Raw genomic sequence first — 20,757 nt, 5'->3', positions numbered from 1 at the left:
GTTTGAGCACAGACCGACTCCAAAGCATTTCTCAGCATCTCTAACTTTGTCTCCAGTTAGAAGACAAAGAAAATAATTCTACCTGGGAGCCTTCCCATAAAAGGCTCATAGGTAATGTTTTGCTTGATAATTGCTAGATTATCAGAGAATTGTAGAAGGTCAGGCTGCCTTTAATCATCACCTTCAACACCCTTCAGAATCTTTAATCTCTTTACACATGCTGTCAAGTGTCAGTGTAACTTTGCACCAAAGCAGCTCCATGAGCTTCCTACAAGGTGACTGTGTGATAAAAACAGTAACTGTTTTTATTATACAACGCTTTACAGTGTACCAACTGCTTCCCCAGATATCATCCTTTGGATCCTCCCAGCGTCCCTGTGAGGCAGATCATGCCGATACTATCTATAATCTCTTTTTTTAGTGAGAAAATAATGTTCAGATATCAGTCCGATATTCAGAATAACGAGAAATAACTTGGCCGGCTCCGTAGCTCAGGGGTTGGAGTGCTGGCCTTGTACCGTGCACTGAGCTGCCCGACATCACACAGCTGGTGAGCAACAAACTGAGATTTCATGATCAACTTTCTGATGTGAAATCTGGTCCCCTAGACACATTATTAGGTTTACCACAAATAATATAATATTACTCATCAAAACTAAAAGCAAAAGAAAGCTAAGTTTTAAAAAAAATAAAAAATCTTATTCCTAGTTAAGAGAAAACTCCATGGTGTGTGTGTGTAATGTACACGCATGTTTAATTGGCATTCTATTATGAGAAATATTTAGCTGTGAACGGAGATGATATGGTGTTTGATGTAATTAATGAAATAGCCTTGTGCTCTCAAGGCCTCAGGACTCCCATTGAACTTTGCTAAAACGACTTTTTGGCCTCGAATTCTACCTTCCTCTGTAGACTTCTGGGCAGGTCTCACCTTCTTATTGGGTGGTCAGGGCTCAGTGGACAGGTTATTTTGGCGGAGCCCTGATGCTCCTAGCTTGGGGCTTCAAGCGTGGTAGGTTCTCAGCAGCTCTGCGAGGAAAGAATGAATGAATGAGACCAGTGTCCTCAGATTCTGATCCTACCCCCAATGCATGCCAAGGTTGAATCACTTTTGAACAAGCTTTCCGTGACAGGTAATCAATCACTGTCCACAGGCCACTTTCCCTGAAGCAGCCTGTGAACAATGCTTTGTGAAGATCCCTGATCTCTGTCTGTCAAATAAATAAATAAAATCTTAAAAAAAAAAAAAAAAATCCCTGGATTCCTTCCTGAGCCACTGTAGTTTACCCGTGTGGATTTGGGGACTTGCCCCTCCCCTTTCCCTTTTCCCCAGGCTTTCAGTGCAAATGTCTGATCGGCCGCCCTCACATCCCCTCTGGGTGCTGCCTGCACCCTTTCCCCCTTGTACTTTTTCTCTTGGAAGAGTCAGGTTCAGGGTATTTCCCAGGGCCTGACCTACACCTCCAGAGCAAAGAGACCACATTCATGCTTCGGGAGGGGCCCTCAGTTTTGGAGAGCAGGGCATTCCCTTTCTGTGCTGATTTGGAGTGTTGACTGAAAAATGGTGCTGTTGTCTGGGGGCCGAGCCCTGGGGGAAAGAAGGAGTTGGCCCCTGCGTTTGTTTGTGAATGGCTTGGACCTTTTGATGAATTGGGAGTCTGGTACAGCGTAACCTCTCGTGGGTGGTGGTTCAAGGAAAAGGCCTTTTCTTTCCGTGTCCTTTTTCCAGGGAGTTTTAGTGGATTTGTAGGCTTTAGTGAGTGACTCTTTTGTTTAATAGGAAGTTGAGAAAGGCATTAAGGACTTTTCTAGCCCATGGAAACGATTTAGTGATCCTTAAAAAATACAGCTTATTTCTGTACTTCTAAAATACAAATTTAATGATCCTTAACTGTGGTGGCCTTTGTGCTGAGAGGCGGACTTGGATTTTTTTATTCTGCCCCTTGCGAGCTCAGTATTCTCCTCTGGATGACATTAGGGATGAGGCATCGGTTTTGAGGGTTGAAGCAGTTTATGGGGATGAAATCATCTCTGTAATGTGTTTATGAATATATACATATAAACACACACCCCCCAACTCCTCAGTACGAAAATAGGCCAAGAGAAAAAAAAATTAAGTGTGTGTGTGTGTGTATTAGGCTTATTAATTCATTTTCTTAATAGGAAGTTGGTTGGGAGGCCAGTGTTCCCTAATAAGTGTGCTGTGAGCTGATGCTGATGGTACCAGCAATGTGAAAGCAGAATCTAGAAGCTTGTGGTGTTCTGTCCTTAAATTTTAAAAAGAAAAGAAAAACATGCTCTTTTGGATAGGACTATCCTCAGCAACAATATGAAATCAACAGGCAATTATCAGGAGTGAAAAGGCATCTGAGCAAGAGCCCTGTTTCCACCTTGGGCCAATGCTTTATTTTGCTTCTGTTGAGTCAACACTGCTTAAAACGGTGTGGCAAGTTAACTGGAGAGTGGGGACTGTAGGGAGCGAAACCAGGTACTTTATTTAAAAAAACCCCAAAAACCTAGGCTTTTTTTTTTTTTTTCCTTCTACCAGCTTACTCATCTGACTGCTCTGTGGATTGAACCTGAAAGGGTATGCTTATGCTTCGTTCAAATTTCAGCAACAGTCCCCACCCCTGCTGCTCTCAGAGAGGGAATGAGAATTTCACACACTTTTTTGAATATTCATAACGTTTTCGTTGGCATCGAATTTAGCCCCATCCTAAGCGTAACTGTGTTTGAGTTCTTAGGAGCTCTTTGGAAAGTATAGAGAGGTGGATATGCATTTAGTCCCTTGTGCTCATTTCTTCTAGTGTGTGCTGGGTTTGTTTTTATCGTTCACTCCTCACTATTCTCTTACCTCCTTTTTATCTGTGGAATGGGGGTGGCATGGGCCAAGGGGCCGTGGTGCTCATAATATTGCTACTCTTGCAGAGCCTGCACCGTCAGTGTAGGGTCGGGAGACTTGAGTGCTGCACTGTGCTATCAGATCTGCACGTTGCAGAATACCTCCGAGCCCTGCCCTCCACCCGTTAAACGCCAGTGGGGATCCCTAGGAATGGTGGCAACTAACAACTGGCTTCATATATTTCTGCATCCCCTTACCAGACCATGCAAAGAAAAGATGCCTTCTCTGGGAACACAGATGAAAACCGTTTGCTAGTATTCAAAAAGTATTTGCTAGTGCCTTTTGCTAGTATTCAGAAAGGCACCCCCATTAGAGTGACGGCAGCACCGTGAGCTGACATTAGGGTTTTGCCTTCACATGGCCTTTAAGTGACCTCCTAGTACTGTCAGATGTTTACAGGCTTGACATTTGAAATACAGTGTGTTAGGAATCTGAAGCAAGTCTCTGAGCATATTTTGACCTTGTATATGACACTGTGAGATATGGCGGGCTCCGAGCACAACTCCCGACCCGGGGAACGCCCAGCTTTCTGTTGGAGTCAAGAGCAAAAGTATCTTGTTCCATATGGTCATGCATAAATGTCTTTTAATAGTAGGTCAGTAGTCGTAATTTTATGATGAAACAGCCTCTTGCCAGGCCCTGCAGAATGTAGAGAGGTCCGGTGTGACCACCACTGTGTTTATATACAGTCTCACATTTTGTAGTTCAGATTCATGCACAAGAGGGAAGCTCAAGGTTTCAAGTATTACTTCAGCTCATACCTCAGGTGGACTAACCCTATAGTATTGCTTGGAGATACAAGGATACTTATATAGAACAGAGATACAAAGGAAACTGTTCTACCCCATAAAAATCACTTGAATGTAAACAAAGAAAACCAACTAGAAATTTGTGATTTTCTAGGCTATTTAAAAATATTCATTGTTTATAAAAAGTTTAAAAACCAATGTACCCAGAATGTCTTAAAAACTACCCTGAGGCAGAGCAGAATTACTTGGGATGTGTTCTAATTTCAAAAAGGCAGATTTTACTATAGTCAAGCAAGAAAGGAGCAGAAAAATCTATACTGCTGACTTTTTCCTGATTTTTGATAGGCAAGCCGCTTTTGATTCAAAGAAAAAAGAGATCTAGTTTTGCATTTAATCTCTTTGCTGTTAGAGTTTTTCCTTTCAGGATTTCAGGGGGCAAGTGTTTTAAATTGCAGTGGCAGACTTTCTGGAAAGGTAAAGATGACAATGTCAACTAAACCCTAGATCACCTCGCATTCCAATTTAACTTTTTTCCTTTTAGTGTATTCATGTATTCATAGTGGGAGCAGGTAAACAGGAGGAGTTTGCTGCCTTCAGCATGTCTTCCGAGGTTGTCCTCAGAAACAAATCAAGTGATTTGGTTACATTTAATATTTCCTGAGACTCTCTATCCTAGTGTTTTGTTAACCACACCCATGCCAAATAACTTTTTTTTTTTTTTAAAGATTTTATTTATTTATTTGACAAAGAGAGATCACAAGTAGATGGAGAGAGAGGCAGGCAGAGAGAGAGAGAGAGGGAGGGAAGCAGGCCCCCTGCTGAGAGCCCGATGCGGGACTCGATCCCAGGACCCTGAGATCATGACCTGAGCCGAAGGCAGTGGCTCAATCCACTGAGCCACCCAGGCGCCCCACTTTTTTTTTTTTTTTTTTGAGATGGAGTTTGTCCTGCAAAAACAAACAAACAAAAAGCCAAAAAAAGGAAAAACAACAACAACAACAAAACATGAGAAAAAAAACCACACACGTGCAAAAGCTCTGCTTCATGGGAGCAAGAAGAGGAATAGGACCTAAACTCCCACTCTCAGGGACAGACACCAGCACTGCGTGTCTTATTCAGCTCTGCACGTCTAATGCCCAACACCAATGCTTAGCAAATACATTCTGAACTATTGAACCCGTAGATAGGAAAGCTGTAAGACAGGATTGTGCAAAACATAAGTAGAAATTAGCCAGCAACTATGAAAAGAGGCCTCATACCCGAAGAAACATATGGAAGACTTGAAAAAAAAAAGAAAGAAAAAAGAAAGAGGAATCTAACATATGAAAACCCAATCCCACTGGAATGTTTTTTCATACACAGTATAAGCGCCACATAAATAAAACCACAAACCTCTTCAGAAGTACATGAGAGGACGTGAGCCCCCAACACTCTCCTCGTAGGGCCTCCTTCGGGAAGTAAAGCCTGGGTGAGTTTCCAGAGACAAAAGCTATTTGGAAAACTTCCTCCTGGGAACAGTGGACCTAGTTCAAAGGGGACTTTGGACAACCCCTTAGCGTAGCATGATGCTGTTGTGTGAAGTAATCCTAACGAAGTTTCTGATTCAGGTGTAAGATCTGAACTTTGGGAGGACCAGGGGATAGTGAATGTCTTTTAAGGGTGGTGATTTGCTGGTTTGAATGGAAGGGTAATATGTAACCGGAGCAGTATGTGTCAAGTTTAGGACTTCCGGGGAAGAGTTCTGGTTGTAGACCGCCCAGCAACACATATGAGTCTCGCCAAGTTCTGTTGAAATTTTCGTGTAGAAGGTATGGTCCCACTGTCACTCTTGTTCCCGGTGTAAATCTGGTTTGAAAATTGCAGCATTCAAGGCGTTTCAAGCTTGAGGGCTGAAATGTCACTTTAAAAGCTGGGGTGGGGGGGGTGGTGTGGGTGTGAAAAAGGTCACACAGCTGCAAATAATAATAGCCCAATGAAATTCAGATTCTAGCTGCAGCCCACTTCAAGAATAACACTGAGACAGGAAACAAGCATACTAGATCTTTTTACCAGTGAGGCTATGTAAGAACACATCTGATAAGATGTGTGCGCGTGCATGTTCATGTGTATATGAGACAGACATACAAAGAGAGGCAGCGAAAGATGTACATAACAAGACAAGTAGAGACGCAGAGCAATAGGCACAAAAAGAGAGTTTTGGAGAACAAAGATATACACAGAAGAAAAGAGAGATACACACAGAAGCGCGGAGAGAGACACAAGGACACACAAAATAATTGATTTTCTTGGACTTAAAGGGTGTTTATTTTTCTGTTTGAAGTTACGATATTAAGGTTAGAAAACTAGAAGTATATTTGAGATAAAAGGATTTACTTTAGTGTCATTTTGCAGTTAGCTTCTGTGGCTTACTTTTTCCAACGATAGGTCTTTGAATGGTCTGATTTTACAGGGTTTTACTGAAATGGTCCTGTTTTACAGATGAGTGAATAAGGTAATGAAAGATAACAATGTCCCTCACAAAGAAAGAAAGTTCTTACCCCCAAACTGAATATACAATTCCCTTCCAGGAGCTAGGCAGGCATTGGGAAAACCATCCTGCCTCTTTGCTGTTAAAGTAGAATCAGACATCTCAGAATAAAATAATTTAGAGCGTGCTTTTGGTGCATTTATTATTGTCATGTGAGGCTGTTTGCCTTTCTGGCCAATACATGGAGAGAAATATTTGCTTTTTTACCCCTCAGAAACACGAAGTACAAATTTGCTGTGCAGTTAACTAATTTAGTTAATAAGCAACTTCTGTTTTCAGAAAAAAAAAAAAAGACTGATCTGGACTCCCACACAGTGTGACTAACTCAGGATGCTCCTGTTTGTAAGCTGTCCTTGGCACTTTAGGAAGGACTTATTTTCCCCTCTAAAACCCCTTCTGCAGTCTCGTAACCTCCGCAAGGTAGTGAGGTCTCTTTCACATGAGTCCTGACAAGAAGGCTCTTTCCACACTCATAGTAAGCCAATAAATGCTGACAGATGTTAACATCATTCTTAAAATTTGAGTCCCGCCCCCTTCAGATCTATCATGCATTGATGGTCAGCTTAAAAACGGCATAGCTGATGGGGACGTGTCAGTATTATTATTAGTGCTCATTTATATGCACAACTTCAGTTTGTAGCTTTGAAGTCTCCATAACTTTCTGTGTTGACAAAAGTGCATAAGGATTTTCAGGTAAAAACAACAGTGTTAGTGTCTTAATATTCCAAATCCTGCATCACTGTATGACTCCATCTGCTGTTTTCGAAAGAAATTTGTGCCGTTCTAAGATTGGAGATCAAAGATTGGAGTTGGATGGTAACTAAGGATCAGTAACTATGATGTAGACAGGGAAGCTGCACTCCTGGCTGATTTCAACAAACCGAGATGATGGGGTTCTTTTCCTTTTGAGCTCTGTTGTTGCCCTTGTTTAAAATACATATTTACGGTATTTGGTGCAGATTCTCCAAGTTTTTAGTAACATTTGTTTTTTTGCAATATTTGCCTTTCATGAAATGGTAATTCCAAGTATATCTCTAAAGGCCCGGCAAAGCATTTGAATGGATTGCGTCAGCCATTGTGGAAGATTTCCCATTTTAGACCAGGAGGAATTTGTGGGGTCAAATGCTGAACAATGAAAGAGATTCTTGCTCATTTCAAGGCCAAGGAATCCAGTGGCAGTTGAGGGTTTGAATTGTAAATCAAGCCTGTCATCTCCTTGTCAACTAGGAAAAACCTCTACTCACTGTATGCACTATTAGGGTTTATTATTAGGGTTTTGTGTTGTTTTCCAAAAATTTGAAGGGAAATTAGACTCATAGGCATTTGGTCTAAGTGAGCATTGAATCTGAACTTTGGAGAAGAGGAAGAAAAAAATAGAACTATTTAGAAACTCCTAAATGATTAGACAGTGTCTGCTACAATTATGACTGTATCTAACCAAATGTATGGGGTCACTCAGTATTTCTCAATGGGTGCTCTGTGGGGATCACAAGGAGCCAGTCCATGGCTAACAGGCTGGACTTTACTGGCTTCACTGTCCATGGCAATACTAGCAGACTGAATTTATAATGAACGAATACATTTGCACGTGACATTTAATGAAAACTAGCCTCGTCTCGTTGTTTTCACCAAAAGCCATTTTAACATTTTTTTTCCCCACAAACTCTGGTGAAACTTCTTCTCTGATCCTGACCGAGAATGGGGGGAATAAGGGGTCTGCACAACCTCTTGCCTTGCTGAAAACTTGGTTCTGGGCCAAAAAGCTTGAGAACCACTGCCTTAGGAGTGAAGAAAAGGCACGCTGTTTGGGGTGGTTTATTATGATGATTCAGGATTCATTATCCATTCCACAAATATTTATTGAACGCCTACCACGTCAGCTCGATGCAGTGGAGCCTGGGGTATGGCAATTGCCAAACAAAACTCGGTCCATTAAAATGTCCCAGCTGGTAAAACAACAGAATGGGAAATCAGAGGATGAGGCCTGACTTCTGAGGTCTTAATGCAGAACAATGTGGCCAAAATCATGGCTGGGGGATTTGCCCCACTTGATGGATGATGTAAGAGTATTTGCAGGTCTTTCGGAGGAGTCTGTTGAGAGAATAGTTATTACACTATTTGCTAGGAAAGAACTTTAATAATAGGCCATAAAAATAAGCCAATGGTCCTTCACTAATACATCAGACCAGATCGTACTAGTTGATAAAAGTAATGAAACCTATGTGGTAGAGTGGTACCATTTAGTAAAACTATCGCAAACACCCACGCGGCAAGGAATGAGCAAGGGCGTGCTGTTTGCAGAGGGCGAAATGTGGGAACCGCAGTGCATCAAAATAAAGCAGTTGAGGTTCACACACTTATATATACACACCCACTCACCTCAGACTTTATTAATCACTTAAGCCCATTTTATTTTAGCAACTGCCGTTTTACCTTAGGACTTTTTTTCCAACGCTGTGTTGCCAAAGCATTTGGTCCATGGCATCCGTAGCATGTAATAAATGGATACCAATTCATTCATGTTTAAAAAATACAGTAGTAGGTAGAGGCTCCTGGATGGCTCAGTTGTTAAGTGTTTGCCTTCAGCTCAGGTTATGATTGAGCTCCCTGCTTGGTGGAAGCCTGCTTCTCCCTGCTTGTGTTCCCCTCTCACTGTGTCTCTCTCTGTCAAATAAATACAATCTTTAAAAAAAAAAAATACAATAGTAAAATGACAGTGATCGCCAGCTGAATATATTGATGACGGAAATCTAAACTATTTGAAATCTGACTATGTTTCTCAGATTAGTCATATTCCTCTAAATATAATATCCATACTCTGAGGGCTCAATAAGGCAGAGTAAATCTGCATGCCTGGAGCTTATTCTTTCTTCAAGCATCAACACTGTAGAATAATTTGGTGGTATTCACTGCGGCTCATGTGTACATTACACCTTGGTTACAGCCCATGGTAACCAATAATTAAGATAAAGCAGCTAATGGTGATATCAAGCAGAAATGCTGAACTCCTACCATTATAGGCTTGAATTTGTGGGGAAAGTCAGCATTTTGGTGAAGTAGGGTTTGGAGTGGAGTTGTGATTATGGTAGAAAAATGCTTTCTTTCCACCCTTACCTGGCAGGGCTTGGCTGAGCTCTTTCCTCACTTTGGATTTTTGATGAATCTCTTTTAACCTTCAGTAGTGACACTTCCAATCTTGACCACTTCCATTAATTAGGCACTAATCTAATTCCATTAGGCACTAATCTAATTATTATCACTAATTACTACTTTTAGCTGTACGCCATAAATATATTTATATGGAACTTTCCCGTTTTACTATCAGGTAATGTTAAAATTGGTTAGTAGTTACTAGTGTTGGCATTCTTTGGTTACCTTAGCAACTAAAACTCTTATGTGGTAGCTGAGAAAGACTCACCTTATAGCAAATTACCTTTTTTAATAGGGAAGAGTTAATGTTAGTACTGGTAATGTTAGTACTGGTAATACTTGCTCACAGAACCTCCCCCACCCCACCTCCAAACACCATACACTTAAATATGAAGACCTTCCTCCATAATTCGGGCATGTCTTACAGGCCTCCCAACTGACCAGTGTGATTTTATGCTAAGTGAAATAAGTCAATCAAAGAAAGACAACTATTGTATGATCTCTCTGTTATGAGGAATTTTGAGAGGTAGGGGGCTGTGGGGGATAGGGAGGGAAAAAAATGAAACAAGAAGGGATCAGGAGGGAAACAAACCATAAGAGACTCTTAATCTCAGGAAAAAACCTGAGGGTTGCTGGAGGGGAGGGGGGTGGGAAGGATAGGATGGCTGGGTGACGGGCATTGGGGAGGGGATGTGCTGTAATTGTGTAAGACTGATGATTCACAGACCTGTACCCTGAAACAAATAATACATTATATGTTAATTAAAAAAAAAAAAGAAATGAAGGAGCTGAAGATTATGTTCATAGGTTTATTGTAAAGAAGGGGAAATCGAGGTCCAAAGCAGTTAAATGATCAGGCAGTAGTTAAGTAGATCATGAAATGTTCCAGGAAAGCATTGAAAAATTTACTAGAAAAACAAAGCATACTTAAGTAATGGATAACCCAATTACTCTGTTTTTTTTTTCTATCTTGGATCACAATCACTTTCTAACCCTTTATTTTGAGGGTTAGAGTAAGTCAGCCTTCACAGGGGAGAGGAGAGATGCTCTGTGATAAGTGATGGCAAAATCAAATGAATAATGAGATTTGAGAAGTTATTTTAATTACTCATGACTCTCCTCAGACAAGGACAAGTTGGGAAGCTTCTAAAGATATTTGTGTTTTTCGCTTATTCTAAATGTAATAAAGTAATTTACACAGTGTGTGCCTGATCCAGGAAAGCTGTAAAATTATGCTAAGTTACTGTGTTGGTAGGTGATGGGTGAGTGGGCTGTCATTCCAGACATAGAGAGTGGAAAGGGTAGTACTTAGTAAAAATTGAATAATGAGGAGGCAGCGTGAAGAAGAGTTTGTGTGTGTAAATTTGTTTTGTTCTTTAATATCTGACTAGGAGTGTTATCTAAGGCAAGTCTTTCTGCTCTGCCTTTCAGAAAGTGAAAGCATGCACTTGTTCCCCAAAGAAAGTCTGTTCGTGTCTGGGGGAAGGGTATAGTGACCAACAGAATAGCATTGGGGCTTTTTGCAAGACAATAAAGCTTCCTTGGAGGAAGGGTAGCTATTTCTGGAGTAGAAGCAGAGTTCCCTCTTTCCAGGGTAAAGGTGACTTGCGATTCCTTTGGTATCACCTACAGACATCATTTTAAGGAAGCAATATCCTTCCTGTGCTTCAGAGATAAAGCAATAGTTTTTAGTCCCTTGATAGAACCATGTCCCATCAGCAGCCCATGTAGCTTATTTAAACTCAACTCTAAAATTAGCAAAAAGTAAGATTTAGAAAATGGTTTAGATTGTGAAACTTAAATTTCCATAGTATTTTCTGATGTTTAAAAAATGTTTTTGTGTAAAAAAGCCACAAAAACCTGTGAACATCTCTGGAGTCATTTGAGGATGTTCCTATAATGAACGCCTTTGTTTTGTCAAAAAGCATTGTTTTATGTTACTGTAGGTTAGTGACCATGAAACTGTGTGTATGTACTTATGTCAGTTTTTGGGAAGACTTGTAAAGGTAATTTTGATGACGCTCAATTTTTGCCCAATAAACTTACCTTAGAACCTACTCCCTACATAAGAAGGGAGCACACTGGAATGTAACATGGGACAGAGACTATAACATAAGGTTTCTCCCACATCCGAAGACTGGCAGGGTGATCGTGGCTGAATTATTGGACCGCTGCTCAGGTTGGTCACCACATTGGTGCTAACCCTGTTTATTGTCCCCTACCTTGCTTTTCTAAGTAGCCAGCTCCAAAGGACAGGTGTGAGCTTTGCTTTGGAATCTTGCTCAGGTGCAGTCTTACGGGTAATAACACAGTCCAGGTGGTTTTCCAGAGGCAGAATTTCTGCTGCAACAGCCCCATGGCATTTTTCTTCAAAGTACAATAAATCTACACTCAGGCAAACAATAGGAGCGCAGACGGCAGAAAGCCTGGCGAACTTCAGCAAGGCGGGACCCAGGCTTGCGTTCATGTTTATCTTGTCTAATTTGGGGATTGGCATAGAAAGGGGCTCCGAGCAATTGCCTTTCTCAAGTTTCTTAGGTAGAAGCAGGGGATATTCATGGATTTCTGTTTTCCTTCCTCCCTCTCCCCCTGTCCCTACAGATTTATGAGGAATCCAAGATGAATTTAGAGCAGGAGAGGCCATTCGTCTGCAGTGCCCCAGGCTGCTCTCAGGTGAGTGTGGGGATCCTTTGGTCTGTTCTGCCAGGGATGTAGCTGCCTTTTGACAGGGAAACAGCTCTCACTTGGCAATCTCGCCTAATGTAGGCTTTGTTTCTTCACTAAGATATTGTGAGAACTCCCTCTACCATCACCACCACCACCGCTGCCCTCATCTTCATCACCATCTTTCTCCTCATTATTACTATTTTCTACTTTGAATAGTTTGAACTGCTTCCCTCACAGCCCCTGAAATACATCAGCATTAGCCATTTCCATCCTTAACTTTTCCCTTGGAAGTCAGCCAGACACATCCTGCCCACCAGATGTTCAGGACTGTTATTTCAGAAAGGGGAGGGAGGATGCTGCTTTTACAATAGTCACTTGATACGGGGCCTCTGGATTACTGGTGAAACAGCTCATCATCAGAGCTGAGTTGTTTTTTGTTTTGTTTTCCTCTTTGAGGACAATAAGCCCCCTATAACTTTTCTAGAACCCACAGTTTTTCCATTTATCTAAACTTTAAGAGGGGAAGTTGGCATGCCGTGCTAGAGAGTAAACCTCTTTGCCTCCAAAAGCTCCCATCAAGTGGAATCATTGCGAAGATTAGAAGAGATACTACACGTATTTTGTGTAAGGACCACACATAATAAATGCTCAATTAACGTTCACCATTGTTACTATTACTGCTGCTGTAATCGTGTAGCAGAAATTCCCAAGCTTGGCACTGGTAACTCTTGGGACAGAATAATTCTTTGTTGTGAAGGGCTCTCCTGTGCATCACAGGATGTTTGACAGCATCCCTGACCTCTACCTTCTAGGTCCCAGTGGCCACTTCCCAGCTGTGAAAACCAAAAATGTCTCTAGGCATTGCTAAATGGCCCCCAGTTGAGAATGACTGCCGCCTGATGATTTTGCGTTTTGACTTTAGTTTTGCTTTTTTAAGATCCCTTCTCGTTTGGGGGGGCCCCCTGATTTTTAGCTGATGCTCTCCCATTCCTTTTTATGTGTTGCTGTAAGCTGTCTTTTCTCCTGTTTGGAATCAGGCAGGGTATAAATAAATAATGCCACAGACATGTGGTCACTGGTGTCAGACGCTGCTAGAGCCGGGACAGTGAGAGGCTGAGCAGAAGCTGTTGGGTTTGGCAGTTGGGTCCTGGCGGGTGACCTATGAGAGAGAAGTCCGGGTGGGGGCCAGGTTGGAAGGGATTAATGAGTGAGTGGGTGGTGAGGAAGTGGAGGTGGCCAGCATAGAGAACTCTTTCAAGAGCACTAGGGAATGATGGGAAACAGTGATATAATGGTAGTCTGGGAAGGAAGCAGCCTTCATTTTTAAAATGAAAGGCTAGCTGGGCAGGATTTAGTCAAGGGGAAGGAGAAGTGAGCATGCTGGATTGAAGATCCACAACCGAAGCACAAACCCCCAGAAGACAAGGGTGTGCAAGAGCCCGTGAGGGAGAAGGGGGTGCTATTTCTCTGAGGCAGGAAGGAATGGAAGCAGCACTATGAAGTTACATGCGAATTCTGAGGTAGAGACGGTAGTGAAGGTTGAGGAGTGCATTTCTAATGACCTTGAACTCAGGTCATTGAACAGGTCATTTCCTTGAGAAGGCTGTGAGTGAACTGGTTGGACAAAATGAGAATTGAGGATTTCCATAGTTTCTTGGTTTTAAGGAAAAACTCCAAGCCTTTCTCCTCAACCCCTTGCGAAGCTGCATCTAAAACTTGGTGTATTTTTTTTTTTTTAAGATGAAAGTGTTTCTTTTTTGACAAGTTCTTTAAAACAATGTGTGCATCTTTCAATTTGAAGATGCATTAGAATTGAGGAAATGTAGCAGTTGCCTAGTGATTCCAAGGGTCTCTTGGTGGGGTGTTAGCAAATCACAATTAAGTCTGCTGTTGTAATCATGGCATTTACTGTAGTGACCTTCCAGAACTTGGGGTCCTGCATGGGGAAGAAATGATGGCTGGGGATTGGGAAGGGGAGCAAATGTGAGTTACCAGTGCCTATGCTACTTTGGCAATGAAGGAAGGATATTTCCCCCTTTTCCCTCATGGAAAGAAGCTCGGTGCTATTAGGAATGGTCTACAATACCAGGGAGGTTTTTTTGTATGCAGCTTTGTTCCAGGAGTAGAGAAGCTTCTCTTGCTCTTCCTGAGCGCACAGAGTCCATTGTTAATTTCACCACTCCTTTGCCCTTGGCGTGAACATGCTTTGAGTTCAAGGGGTCTCTCTCAGCTGTGTATCTGTAATAGACTGGACATCTTGGTTACATAAAATTTGCTGCTTTTTTCCTGCTAAATTAAAAAAGCCCTGTGATGTTCTGTGTTGTCTCTTTGAGGAGGTATTTATAGTTAATATGACATATTATGGAAATTATTGTTATTTAGTAAGTAATCAGGTTAATATTCTGTTTTAGGCTATTATTTTATGGAACCAAAAAGTGGCTTACAAATACAAAATGTAGGATACTACCATGTTGTTTCTTGATTATATATATCCCAATAAAAATTATAATATGGATTTTAATGGAAAGACTAAGAAGTTTAACTTGTCTCTAAACCACACATGGTAGTGTCTTATATTTGATGTAGTCATTATAAGGTGTGATAAAGGAGCAAGAGAACAGATGAAGCTGCAGCAAAACCCCATGTCCTTATAAATCAGACTTCTATGTAGTTAGAACTTGACATAGTTGCCAGGCTTTGCAGATTCTATATGCTCCAATTTATATGATACATGTGACAAATAACTAAGTGATATTTATTCCCCAAACTACTTTCAGAATATTCCAGAGGATTTAGCCCAGTGAATTCCCTCATTCACATGAACACAAATCTGTACTATTTGCAGAGAAGATTTCTACCACAGTATATAATGGTAATTGAAACTTCTAATGACTATCCTGAGGAACTGGGAAGCTCTGGGAGACTTTCTAAATTGTCAAAGATTCAGAAATGTTCAGCAGAGTTTATTGTCTTTTGTTGTGTTTTCATTTGACCTTGGTAGAGCAGATGCTCTATTAAGTTCAGTTATTAAAACACACCAGCTTGAGTGAGGAGAAGCTAGGATGTGCTGCAGTAACAAATCAACTCAAAGCTTCAGGGGCTTCAAACAGCAAAGTCTTATTTCAATTGCCAGGCATACATTTCTATTGTAACTTGGCAGGACCCTCTTCTTAATCATCTAGAATTCAGAGATGCTTTTCGTAAATCTTCAAAGCTTTAGGATAATTGAGCAGTCGCTATTTCTAATATTGTGAATTGCCATGTTAAAGGGGAGAGGGTCTTGCACCAGGAATTAGGTGCTGACATGTAGGGGACATGTCACTTCCATTCATGACTCCATGGATAGAACTAGTTACATGGCCCCACTTAACCACAAAAGGGTCAGAAAATCCAATCCTACCATGTGACCAGAAGCCAGACAACTGAAAACATTTGAGAGCTGCATTTTATTTTTTAAATTATTTTTTTAAAGATTTTATTTTATTTTATATATTTATTTGACAGACAGAGATCACAAGTAGGCAGAGAGGCAGGCAGAGAGGGAGGAGGAAGCAGACTCCCTGCTGAGTAGAGAGCCCGATGTGGGGCTGGATCCCAGGACCCTGGGATCATGACCTGAGCCGAAGGCAGAGGCCCCAACCCGCTGAGCCACCCAGGCGCCCCTGAGAGCTGCATTTTAAACAACTGTAATATCACTCTCCGAAAATTAAAAATAAAGTGTTGGCTTACTACATGGTACAGAGTATAGAATACTAAAAATTATTTGTCATATGACTATAAGTCATCTGTATACTTCTAAAAGATCACATAATGAGTGCAGTGTGCAAGGTCTTCATGAACAGAACATACTATACAGATGTTACAAGCATATTTGTAGGTGTTTATGTCAAACAGTTAAGCATGACATGTAATTCTTAATGTCTGACATGAATCAAAATTCTTTTCCTACTTCATGCATTTTTCCTGCTTCTGGCTAATCTATAGAAAACATCTAGCATACTTATTATGGCTTAGACTATTTCATACTATTTTGTAGTATACTATTTTATACTGTTACGTAGAACAGTAACTATGAGACAAAAGTTCCAAATAATCTTGCGAAACTCCAGTGCTACTTAGGTCTAAATTCATTCTTCTATTTGCACATATTTTCTTCTCATATATAGGTAAAAATGAGAGAATTTACTTTGTCATGATGTCATCGTTAATTTCTCTTGTGAATATATATAAGCATTCATCTGAACACTCTTATTCTTCGAAGGTATAGCATAGTTCTATTGTATAGAATATTTGAATACTTTCAGCATTGTTCATTACCTTTTCCTTACTTATTCTTTAACTAAACACAAATTTAAAGTCTTCCCCAGATGCAAACCTCTAGTTCCTAAGGAAATACCTAGTTGACTGATGAGTCTTCACAGCTGATTATATTCAAAGACTATTTAGGAAGTAGAGGCCTATGCAAGGAATTCCTGGGGAAGGTGTGGGGAGTCAGAGATGATGGCAGGCAAAGGTCTCCTATTTCATATTACTATTCAGTCAGATTTTACTGCAACCTATTTAAGCCCCTGGTAAACTGTAAAGGAAATAATGATACATATATTTGGGTACAATTCAAAGGAACATCTCAGCACATTTGCTTGCAAAAAATAATTTGGCATTTAACTTAGCATGCTTTCACACTTTTTCAGAACTAATTTTTTGTTTTGCCTGTCACATGTGCAATGCTGAATACAACTTTTTCTCTGTGATGGCAAATATATATTTTAAAACTGAATGGCTCCTTTCCCTTCCCCCCACCCCCTTTTTTTTTTCTATTTGTCTGACAGCGCTTCCCAACAGAGGACCATCTGATGATTCATAGGCACAAGCATGAAATGACTTTGAAGTTCCCCTCAATAAAAACAGACAATATGTTATCAGGTAAGGAGCCATCAGGAAAAAAGGCTCTGGGTGAGGGCATCAGCCGCATGGGAGATACTTGTTTTTACCATAGCATGATTTCCACTGGCATATTCTGTGCCTTGAAGACGTATATTTTTAAGGTACAGCAGAGGCTTCAAATAATGGTAAGCAGAAGTGTAATCAGTTAATGTGGTGTTCACTCAAATAACCAAAGAGCTGTGATTTCTCATTTTCAGGAATGTAAAATATTTATTACTGTGGAAGTTGGCTCCATATAAGTATTTTTTAAAAATCACATACCTGTAATCAGTCAAGCAGAACATCTTCATTGAGCATCTATGATGCATACTGTGCTGTTACGAGTAGCATGGGAGATGCAAAGATTGGTGTGCTTGCTGTTCTTGAGGACACCCCAGTGTAGTGTACCTGTGGAACTGTAGCTAAACTAGAGGATGGGCTAAGATCTATTTTGCATGAGAATTGTAAGGAAAATGGTATGTGGCTCTAGTAGAAGGAGCATGTACACTCTCTCTCTTTTGCAACAGAGGTGATCAGTGAAACTTTTTTTAAAGAAACTGTACCTTCCTCCTAAGGGGGAGATTAAATAAGATGATAATGTAGGGAACCAAAGCAAGGGCTCAGCAGCTGTGAGCAGAAATAAATCAGCATCACAATCAATCCATCAAGCAATTACCATTCCTTCCCATTTTGATGGGTGGTGCAGTGAATTAAAACCGGGCAGAGCCAGGAGTGGGGAAACTTGAACTCTAGCATGGGGTCTTTCCTAAATGACCTTGGGCCATGCTAGTGAACAGTTTGGGGCCTCAGTTCCTTTTTCTGTAAAATGGGAATGATTTTGTCTGCCCAGTCTATTCCACAGGCGCATTGTGAAGATCTAGTGCAAGAAGGTAAGTGAAAGTTTTCCCAAATCCCTGGCAGGGTAGTTGAAGCATTTCCTGTTACCCTTCTTAGGCTAGGAATATGTCACGAAGCCACTGTCTCCTTGGCATCATGAAAGAGATAATACACCCGTAAATATGCTTTAAATGATATCAGAAGAGAAACGGACTGCCCTGGCAGGCCCGGCTCATATAATTTAGCATTTCTATGACACTTAAATTTTACAACTATTTTATTATCCCTAATATTAGTAAATCCTGTAAGAGTGTTGTCAGGCAGGTTAATATTACAACTCGTATTTTACTGATAGAGAAGAAGGGGCTTAGGGTGACGGAGCAGCCTTCCCAAGCTGCCCACACAGGGCAAAGATGAGGGTCCTTGATGCGGAGTCCTAGCCCCCTGACTTGCTCAGCGGGGACTGCCTTGTCTGGTTTCAGCAGCTGATACGCACGATCTCATACTTCTAGAGACAGAGCCATCCACACGTCTTCACAGTCCCGCCAGTGACTTGTTAATGGTGCAGATGTGTTGTGGTTTGGCAGAATCTCTAGTTGAAAGGCAGCCTCTTCCCTTGCCTCCCCTGCCACCCACCACCTCTCTCTCAGCCTGTTTGTTTGGATTGAACTAGTTAGCTCTTCAGAAATAGTTTTATCTTCCCTTAAGTCTAGAAACAGAGATGCAGAAACTTCAGAAAGTTCTGTAAGCATTATAAAAGCCCAGCAGTGTTAGGAAGGATGGTCCATTCTTTCCATTTTATCATTGAGTTTGTTCTATCATTTACAATGTGGTGTAACTTCATAGTTCAACAAGGAGCAGATATATATGCAAGTAGGAGGGTTGTAGACTGTGCGCGGCTCCTAGTATTTAAATGTATAAGTTTGCCTTTTATTTTTCCCAAATAGAATTCCAAAAATAGGCTTCTTGGTGGGAGGAGAGTGGGAGGTGGGTGTTAGGTTACGTGGTGATATTACTGCTTCGTGGTAAGTACCAGGCAGTATCTTTCAGGTAAACGGCTGGGGTGGCCCTATAAGGAGCCCCATCCAAAGGTCTGAAAAAAAGGAATTAAGGATGTGTGAACACTTCTATGTGCTGCCTATAAACAGGCTTTTGATTAAGCTCTTGCAACTTTTCAGTTGTTCTTAACCAGATCTTTGTCAGCTTGAAGACATTGCTGCCAGTAATTGTAGTGCCAGCTGGGAAATTATTGAGAGGAAATTCTCTCTAATTTTTATTATGTCAAACTTGGAATAAGAAAATGAAGGGAGAAATAAATATGAGGGAAAATAGCATGAATAAAATAATGGCGCATTTTTCTTCTGCTTTCTCATGGTTTGTGTTGAAGCTAGTATGAGGCCATTTCTTACTCCAAGTGAAATTAGGTGCTACATTTTTAAACTTTCTGTCCACTTTCCATGCTTGTAGTGTCATAGAATTTTCTTGCTGGAACAGAAACAGCTGTCCAGTGCAGCTCATTACTTTGCATTTAGGTGACGGAGGTCTATGTTATGTCATGGGCCAGTGTTGTCCACGCTACACTGTAATAGGCTGTTCGGTATTTTTGCTTTGTTACTTTTTTTTTCCAAGAAAGACTTTGATGTATGTATCTCAAATCTCATGTTAGTTTTAGCATATTAGATTGTGATTACAAATGTGACTTAAGTTTTACTTGTCTTATATCTTGATTTATTTAGGTTTGAATTTATCAAAGGCTCCAAAATCTACTGAAATGTCTTTTAGAATTTTATTTCTGAATGTACTTTAAACTTATTTTGTGGTCTATCTTAAGGATGAAGGATTTCCTACAGCTTGAGAGAAAGTAACAGAAACAATAAAAAATAATATAAATTAAACCTGAAATCAGCAAGCATCAGTAGGGCAAAATTCTTCAGGTCCTTTTTAGGCCACTTTTTTTTTTTTTTCCCCAAGCAATATTCAATTACACAAAATTTCATTTCGGATGAATTGGAGTTTGGCACATATTATGAAGAGGAAGTATGGTAGGAGTGTTCATTACTAATTTCAGGATATCTGGTTAACTTGTATTTTGGAAAATTACTTTGTCCTACATTAATTGCAAATATTTCAGTCAGCAAGATAATTAAGATGCCACAGACTTTTTGAAGGTAAGTATCCAAAGAGTTATGAAGATCTGAAATAATTTCCTAGCTTTGCCATAAAGTCCACTTTATTTAGACCAGGTACAATCTACAACTCAAAACGATTGTAAATGATCTTTGACATGCTGTAAGGCAGAGTAGTAAAAGTGACAGTTACAATGTTTCATTAAGATGAGTCTGCTCGTTCGGATAGAGAGTAACCATAAAACCTCATTCCAGAGGGACAGCAATAGTTGGGGCATGAATGGGGTGGTGATGGTGGATTCTGAGGACAAAGACTTCTAGCCCCTTCTACCTTGGTCCTTCCATTCTTTTTTTTTTTAAAGATTTTATTTATTTATTTGACAGAGAGAAATCACAAGTAGATGGAGAGGCAGGCAGAGAGAGAGAGAGAGGGAAGCAGGCTCCCTGCTGAGCAGAGAGCCTGATGCGGGACTCGATCCCAGGACCCTGAGATCATGACCTGAGCCGAAGGCAGCAGCTTAACCCACTGAGCCACCCAGGCGCCCCTGATCCTTCCATTCTTATTTGGTCCTCGTGGTACATTTCCGGAGTCCTGATACGATGATGGGCTTTAGTCTTTCCCTTCAGCTGTTCTTGTTGCAACTGAAAATCATTTCACGGTGAGGGCAGTTATGATATCAGAGGTTTTAGGTGCCAAGTTTGAAATGGGAACCCACTGAGGACAATATACTTTAACACATGGGTTGCAAAATTATCAGCCATTATGTGACAAGAGATCTGTTTGGTTTGAAAATTATGATCAAATTTTTGTACTAGAGCGAAACAGTATGGTATTTGGGTCTATTTTAATGGTATCATCGCTAGGTATTCAGGAAT

General features: G+C 40.7%; 1 protein-coding gene across 3 annotated transcripts in view; it reads left to right on the top strand.

The window, feature by feature from the left end:
* Nucleotides 1-20,757, top strand: part of CREB5 (cAMP responsive element binding protein 5) — a 403,227-nt gene that overhangs the window by 60,823 nt on the left and 321,647 nt on the right. For all 3 annotated transcript variants that reach the window (XM_032304276.1, XM_032304274.1, XM_032304277.1), the window contains 2 exons: nucleotides 11,930-12,001; nucleotides 16,825-16,918. In XM_032304276.1, coding sequence (XP_032160167.1) covers nucleotides 11,930-12,001; nucleotides 16,825-16,918 — 166 coding nt within the window. The remainder of the gene's footprint in view (nucleotides 1-11,929; nucleotides 12,002-16,824; nucleotides 16,919-20,757) is intronic.

The sequence above is a fragment of the Mustela erminea genome, chromosome 11 (assembly GCF_009829155.1).
Source record: "Mustela erminea isolate mMusErm1 chromosome 11, mMusErm1.Pri, whole genome shotgun sequence".
Classification (NCBI taxonomy): Eukaryota; Metazoa; Chordata; class Mammalia; order Carnivora; family Mustelidae; genus Mustela; species Mustela erminea.
Note: the sequence above shows the minus strand (reverse complement) of the source record. Positions and strands in the feature narration are given on the sequence as shown.